The 8,272-nt window shown below is 45.3% G+C and overlaps 1 protein-coding gene across 3 annotated transcripts in view; it reads left to right on the top strand.

The window, feature by feature from the left end:
* Positions 1–3,520: 3,520 nt before the first annotated feature.
* Positions 3,521–8,272, top strand: part of TTC28 (tetratricopeptide repeat domain 28) — a 681,749-nt gene continuing 676,997 nt past the window's right edge. For all 3 annotated transcript variants that reach the window (XM_019643162.1, XM_019643163.1, XM_019643164.1), the window contains exon 1: positions 3,521–3,687. In XM_019643162.1, coding sequence (XP_019498707.1) covers positions 3,592–3,687 — 96 coding nt within the window. In that variant the 5' untranslated portion in view covers positions 3,521–3,591. The remainder of the gene's footprint in view (positions 3,688–8,272) is intronic.

An 8,272-nucleotide genomic window follows, 5' to 3' on the forward strand; every position in this document is an offset into this window, starting at 1 on the left:
CTGGCCCTCATGTGGGATCTGAACTGGGGTCCTGCTGCTCAGAGCTGGTGTCCCAAGCCAACTCTTAACCAACGCGCCACTCGGCCGGCCCTGAATGCTAGTGTTTTAAATTATGAGTGGATACAGCCCCATGATCTGGAAGTTTGGACGTGTTAGTTGCAAGGAAAAGGATTTGTTTCAAGGTTGCAGATGGCTGGGCCTGGGGACCATCAGGAGCCCAGGCAGTTCTAATGGCTGGCTCCTCTTGTCTCTGACCCACTGATTTTGCTTCTCTTGTAACTGGCTTGTTGTTTCTAGGCCACATTGTAGCTCCCTGACCATGCCATAAATTGAATGCCTTAGTTCAGATGCCACTGGTGAGCCAGGGCAGGGTCAGGGGCACACAGCTGTTGCCCCAGGCAATGGGATAGTGGTTGGCAATTTGCATTAGAAGGGTGTACAAGCATTCTGGGGCTTGGCTAGCCTGGTGCTGGGGGGCTAGATGGGGATTTAGGTGGTTTTCATATTTAAAAGAATGCGGCTGAGATTGCCAAGTTAGATGGGTTTTAGCTCATTTGAATATTTAATGTGAAGGCTGTGGTTTCTTAGGGCATTTTTTTCCTCATGGGACAGTCAGCCAACACTTGTGTTTCCAAAACACTTTGTATTAGCTCCTTCTGATTATACCTATCATGGTAGGCTGAATAATGCCCCCAAAGACGTCCTCATCCTAATCTTCAGAATTTACGAATATATTCCTTTTCATGGCAAAAGAGACTGCAGTTAAGGACCTTGAAGTGGGAAGATTATTCTGTTTTATATGGGTGGGCCCAATGTCATTACAATGTTCTTTTTAAGAGGGACACAGGAGGTGTCAGAGTCGGAAGAGATGGAGTGATGGCATTTGGAAAATCGAAGAAGAAGCAACAAGCAAAGGAATATAGGCAGCCCCTAGGCGCTGAAGAAAAGGAAACGGATTGTCCCCTGAGAGCCTTCTGACAGAACCCCTCCTTTACACCTTGACTTTAGCCAAGTAAAACCGATTTCAGGCCCCTGACCTACAAAATTATAAGAGAATACATTTGTGTTGTTTTAAGCTACCCAGTTTGTGGTAATTTGTTAGAACAGCCATAAGAAACTAATCTCACCAATGTGGGGATCTCAGCTGCTGATGTGGGGCCACTCAGCATGCACTTTTTATAATCTCATTCCACTTTTCTTTTGGGGGATTTTTTCCCCCCTCTATCTCATGAAGAGATGTGGGGACAGGGAGACAGTAAAGCTAAGTGTCTGCCTGTCTGACCCCTACTATGGAAGCTGAGAGGGTCCCTAGAGGCTCTTTCCCTGGTAAACCTGCTCCCACTGGCCACCAAGCTGGAGGTAGGCACAGGATTTTGAAACATGAGCAAATGGAGATGGAACAAAAGGATGCAACAGGGGTAGGAGCAATATTGTGTTAATCTGAGCTCTCTGCATTTCTCTGACTTTGGCTTTGGGCAAATTCAAATTACTGAGCTTTTATTTCCTTATCTGTAAAATGGGTGCAATGAGTACCAACCTCATGTGGTGTTTGTGAAGAATAAATGGTCCATTTAAAGTGCCTGGCATGAGGTAAGGGATCCATCCATCAATGTTGGCTTCCAACATTAAAGGTGGGAGGGCCACATAAGTAGAGGGAGCCATAGAAAGTTCTTGAGCAGGGAAGTAACATATGTTCAGCTTTTGGGGGATGGGCACACAAGATGGGTGGGTAATTGAGATGCCTTTGATACTGCAGATTTGGGACATGCCAGGCCTGGGGTGGGTGGTGAGAGCAGAGGTGGAGGGGTACTTCCGAGTGGCTGAAGTATCTGCCACTCTGTTATGAAGAACAGGTATGTTGCTCCATGGAGAACTTGCTGTGTGCCTAGATGATGGTGCAATGGACAGCTCTTACTTGTGCCCGTCCTGTACCTAATGTCTCTTGTAACTTGCATTCCTATTTTTCTGGGGGAGGCATACCTCCTCCCACTTGTCCTTACCCCATGTCCTTTGGGAGGTGTTGACCTCACCCCATTCCTAGAGGGGCTTCATATGGCCAGGTCTGGCTAATCTTGCTGTGATTGGCTCAGGCAAGGACAGTGACCCAAATGGGTACAGTGAAAGTCACCCCTGAGACTGCCTGGAACTATTGGGAATCAGCTCCTGCTTTCCTGGCAGATATGAGCTAGGAGCTGCTTGGGACACTATGGGGAGAAAACCGCATGAGAATGAAGTTAACACACAGGAAGCAGAACCCAAAGAGAGATTGGAGAACGACAGGTGACAGGTGATTGTTTAAACACTTGGATCCCGCGATGCCTGAAGTGAGGACCACCCCAGGACTTTTCAATGTTCCCTTTTTTGTTTTATTCCAGCTTGAGTTTTTTTTTTTTTTCTCTTGTCACTTGTATCTGGAAAAGGCCAGACTAATAAGTCCAACCATTTACAAATTCCAAGAGACCCTTGGAGACTCCTGTTTTCCAGTAGGGAAAACATTCTCTGCTCCTGTTTTTCTGCCAACTTGAGGGTTTTCAGAGAGGTTTGGGGCAGAGAATGGAAAGCAAAGATGTGGGAAGTAACAGTCCTTCCAGCCCCAAGGTTGAGTGAACCCCTCCCAGCAAATTATACCACAGGGTTTGGGAGCAGAGCCCCTTTCATTAAACTTTTAGGAGTCTTGGAAGGATAGGGCTGGAGTTATACCAGTGAAGCTTGGAGAGCTTGGTGCCTCCCAGGGCCCTGTCCTCAGGGACCTATGTGCATCATCTCCTGAAAGCTCATCTCAACCCTTGAGGTATTAGTGCCATTCACCCCTTTGCAGCTTTAAAAATGAAGGGTCTCTGGCTCCGTCAAGTGACCTGTTCAAGGTTTCCCAGTTTGCAAGAGGTGGAGGCAAGACTTGAATGGAGATTTCCCTTCTCAAGAGCCCTTGTTTATTAACCATTAAATAAAACGATTTAAGAGGTCTTGTCACCAGATTATCACTTGGTAATGCCTAGGCGCGGTGTTGACACTTTATTTGGATTGTTTCATTAAGTCCTCTCAATATTCCTTAGTTGTTGGACCTTCCTGATTAAGGAGAAACAGACCTCCACATACCTGACCTTAATCAGGCAAAGGTTAGTGGAGATGTGCAACTCGAACTCAGGGTCTCCATTGAGTCTGGCTCTCCCAGGGACATGGGCCTTCACTGTGCCACTTAGGCTCAGGCACGTGCTTGCACACCTCCACGACGGGGATCTCATTATCTTAGCGGTGACCTTTTCCCCAGCACTTTTTGGGGGTAATTCCCTCCTGGCCCAGATCCTCGCCCCAAGCCGGCGTAGGAGTGAAAAAAAAGGAGCAGTATTGGGAAGGGGCAAAGGGACCTGGCTTGGGGTCGTCCGCAGCACGGCAGGAGGCGGCGACGAGCCCAGAACGGCGAGCGCTCCAGCGGGGCAGGACGGGTGCGGAGGGGGTGGGTGCAACTCCGGGAATAGCGGCCGGCTGCGAGGGCACGAGGCGGGGCACGGGAACATGGCGCGCGGAGCCGGCGCGCGCGCCTAGCTGGCGGGACCGTTAGCTCGAGGCGGACGCGGCCCGGGCCCCGCGGGGATGGAGCAGTCGCCGCCGCCGGCGCTCGAGCCAACCCCGGGGCCGACCCCAGCACGGAGCCGTAGGCGGCGGGAGCCCGAGTCGCCGCCGGCGCCGGTGAGTGCGTTAGGGGCGCGGGCCGGGAGACTTTCTTTGTGAAACTCTGTCCGTGCGAGCCGGGCCGGGCCTCGGCGGCTAACAAGCGGCCGTGTGGCGGAACCCGCGCCGCCGTCGGGTTCGAGCCCCGCCTCGCGCCGTTCGGCGGCAGGACCCTGTCTTTTGCCTGCTCGCCTCAGTTTCTGCGGGAGTGTGTGTGTGTGCGCGCGCGCGGTATGTGTGTGGGGGCGGTATACAGTCGGCGCTTAATGGGCTCGGCACCTCCTTCTTACCTCTACCCTTGCAGGTCGGCGGGCCCCTATCTCCGGGCCCACGGGGGAGGGAGACCGAGGCGCTAGGAGACAGGTGTCGGGCGCAGCCGCGGGAGGCTCAGGTGCAGACAGCCCCAGGTGGAATTTCAGGGAGTGAGCTGTCCGTCCTACGAAGGAAGCAAGTCTGTCGGTGGCTCAGCACAGAGTGATTTGGGAATACTTTTTGCCTCTACCCCAGTTTCGTGATGTTTTTGGAGTTTTGGTCAGGGTGAAGGATGCTGAGCGAAATGGACTTTGGAGGTGTGGCTCTTAGACGGGATGGGATGGCCTGGAGCATTGTACTCTCAAAACAGCCTGGGTACAGGAGCGCTTGATAAAAATATAGGCGTCTCAACTCACCCACGCATAGGATATTTTGAATTTTTAACATGCTCCCAAGTTGTTATGATCAGGCAAAATTGAACAAGCACTATTTTAGAGTAAGCTTCCTGTGAGCAGAGAGACCTGTTCTGTTTGTAGCTCACCATGGCATCCTGGTGCCAGGCGCAGTGCTTGGCACATGGTAGATGGTCAGTAAATATTTGTCGGAAAACTAAATGACTGAGAGAGTTTCCAAAATAGTTCTTGAGACATTTTCAGGAGCTTTTTGAGATTAATGACTGTCAGTTTAGCGTATAATGTGATTTTTCTCAGGTTCCAACTTTTGTGATTGTTTGTGTCTTGTTTTCAGTATGTTGTAGGCAGAGCAGAGTATATATTGCTTAGTATAAACCAGCAACTATGCATACCCTAGCTACGTTAAAACTAATTCTGAAACAAAATTCTGAATTAAAAAATGCGTGTTTCTTTGTCTTCATCATTTGGGAACACTAGGTTTGTAGGATTTTGTTCCTTTGAGGCAGGTAAATATTTACATTTTCATCAAAGCAAATCTGAATTACTGTTTATTCAGAAAAGTTGGCAATTTGCTTAAACCTCTGAGTATTTGCCTTCTGTATGTGATATTTTGAAACTGAGATTTATGTTTAGTTAAGTCAATGCTAAAATAGAATTGTTTGAAAGTTATCTGATATTTCAGGGGCTGTTTTTTTCATGTTTTTTGAATTTCTCTAGATTTCATTTTAAAAGTTTCTTTTTTTGTTCACTGACAAAATATGAATGTATAGGAAGACAAGACTTTAGGAGTTGAGATTACATCTGAAGAAGAAATATTGAAAAACTAAGTGCTTTATTCTGTGTATAATTTTTGTAGTTTATGTGGCTGTATTTTTTAAAATTTGTATTGAGATGTAGTTGACATATAAGTTATTTGTTTAGATGTACAACATGATTTGACGTTTGTGTATACTGCAGAAAGATCACCACATAAGTCTAGTTAACCTCTATCACCGCACATAATTATAAATATTTTTTCATGATGAGAACTTTTAAAATCTATTCTCTTAGCAACTTCAAATATACAATATGGTACTATTAACTATAGTCACTATGCTATACATTATATTCCCATGACTGACCTTTTAAAAAAGTGTCTTAAAGAAAAGCTTCGTTGACATATAATTCAACTACCATAAAATTAACCTCTTTAATGTACAATGTCACAGTTTATAGTATATTCAACTATATGTCCAACATTACCATTATCTCCTTTTAGAGCATTTTCATCACTCTACAACGAAATCCCGTACCCATTAGCATTCCTTATTTGCCTTTCTCCCAGGCTCTGGCAATAAATAATCTACTTTCTGTTTCTCTGAATTTATCTATTCTGGGAATTTAATATAATGTAATCTTATAATATGTTGTCTTTTGTGACTGGCTTCTTTCACTTAGCACAGTTTTTTTGGTTTCATCCATATTATATGAGTAGCATACATCAGTACTCCATTCCTTTTTATTGCTAAATAATATTCCATTGGAAGAATATACATTTTGTTTATCCATTCATCTGTTGGTAGACATGTGAGTGTTTTCTACTTTTTGGTTATACTCGTCCCTCTGTATTTGCTGGGGATTGGCTCCAGGACCCCTCCAGGCACCAAAATCCTCAGATGATCAAGTGCCTTATATAAAAATGGTATAGTATTTGCATATAACCTACGCATAACCTCCGGTACACATTAAATCATCTCTAGATTACTTAAAGTCCCTACTATTGGATTTGGAAAAGTCATGATGCATTTTTGCAACGAAAAACATAGAAAAAATGCGTCATGACTTTTCCAACAACCCAATACAATGTAAATATTGTTGCACTGTATTGTTCAGGAAATAATAAGAAAAAAGTCTGTACATGTTTGGTACAGATGCAACCATTCTAGGCCTAACTAGGCCTAACCTATGTCAGCAACAACATAACTTTTTTTCTGAATATTTTCCATCAAGATTGAATCCATGGATGCAGAATCTGTGGATATGGAGGGCCAACTGTATTATGAATAATGCTGCTATGAATATTTATGTACACGTTTTAGTGTGGACATAATTTAATTTCTCTCGGGCATATCCCAGTTGATGAGTCACATGCTAACTCTATTTTAACCTTTCGAGGAGGTGACAAACTGTTTCCTAAGGCACTGCATCACTTTACATTCCCACCAGCAATTTGTGAGGGTTCCAGTTTCTAAATCCTTGTCAGTACTTGCTATTGTCTGTCTTTTTAACTTGAGCCATCTTAGTAGGTGTAACATGGTATCTCACTGCAATTTTGATTTGCATTTCCCTGATAAATAAGCATATTTTTTGGTGCTTATTGGCCATTTGGAGAAATGACTATTCAAATGCCATGTCCATTTTTTTTGGGAGGTGGGGGGGTCCGTTTTTTAATTGGGTTGTCTTTTTATTATTGAGTTGTGGGAGTTCTTTAAATATTCTGGATACTAACCCCTAGTCAAATACAAGAATAGTTTCTCCCATTCTGTAGGTTGTCTTTTCACCTTTTTGATAATGTCTTTTGTTGCAAAAAAAGTTTTGTGACAGGGCCAGCTGAGTGGTGTGTTGGTTAAGACCTGGCTTGGGACGCCAGAGGGCCCTGGTTCGGATCCCACATATGAGGGCCAGTGACACTGCACTCTACAGCTAAGATGCTGAACAGCAGCTCAACCTGGAGTTGCTGGCGACAGTGTAGGCTGCAGCCCCTGCTGCAGTGGGTTGCCATGGGCTACCGTGTGTAGCCAGCAGCCAGCGTGAGCGGCTAGCAGCCACAGTGAGCGGCTATCCAGAAGCCGGCGACTGATCTGCCTTGCCCGGGAAGAGTGTAATGATGGTGCCAACTTGGGCCAGTGAAGCAATGTCCTCCACAACTAGACTGAAGAACAAAACGACAGCAACTTGACTGTTCCCCTTCCCCGATTCCCCAATAAAAATCTTAAAAAAAAAACAAAAACATTTTGTGATAGAGTCCACTTATTTATTCATTTTTTGGTTGCTCATTTTTTTCTTTTTTTGCTCATATCTTTTTTTTTTTTAAAGATTTTATTAAGGAATTGGGGGAGGGGAACAGTGTTGGAGAATTGGGGAAGGGGACCAGTCAAGTTGTTGTTCTTCAATCTTCGTTGTGGAGGGCGCCAGTCACCATCTGGCTTCCGTCGGCAGCTCATGGTGCTGAGTTCAGTCTTAGTAGCGGGTGGGCATAGCCACCATCCCATGCGGGAGTCAAACCTGGCAGCCTTGTTATTAAGACCACATGCTCTATTCACCGAGCCATCTGGGCAGCAGCTCAGCTCAAGGTGCTGAGTTCAGTCTTAGTTGCGGGTGGGCGTAGCCCACCATCAAACAGGCAATCTTGTTGTTACACCAGCTGAGCCACCCTGCCACCTGTTGGCAGCTCAGCAATAGCTCAGCTCGGGCACAGCATCACTGGCCCATGTGGGAATCAAACCAGCGGCCCTGTTGCTCAGAGCTTGTGCTCTTAATCCAACTCTTAACCAACTTAAGCAACGGCTGGCCCTTGTTGCTCATATCTTAGAATCCATGGCCAAAGCCAAGGTCATGAAGGTTTACGCCTATGCTTTCTTCTAATAGTTTTAATTTTTTAGCTCTTGTTCTTATGCTTAGGTTGTTGATCCATTTTGAATTAATTTTGGTAATGGTGTAAGGTAGTGGTCCAGATTCATTTGTGTGTGGTAATCCTGATCCAACACTATATATTGAAAAATGTTATTATCCTACTGAATGGACTTTGCACCCTTAGTGAAAATCAACTGATCATATGTTAGGTTTATTTCTGGACTCTCATTTTTTTTTTTTAAAGATTTTTATTGGGGAATTGGGGGAAGGGGAACAGACAAGTTGCTGTCATTTTGTTCTTCAGTCTAGTTGTGGAGGATGTTGCT

This window comes from Hipposideros armiger, unplaced genomic scaffold, assembly GCF_001890085.2.
Source record: "Hipposideros armiger isolate ML-2016 unplaced genomic scaffold, ASM189008v1 scaffold_75, whole genome shotgun sequence".
NCBI classification, from domain to species: Eukaryota; Metazoa; Chordata; class Mammalia; order Chiroptera; family Hipposideridae; genus Hipposideros; species Hipposideros armiger.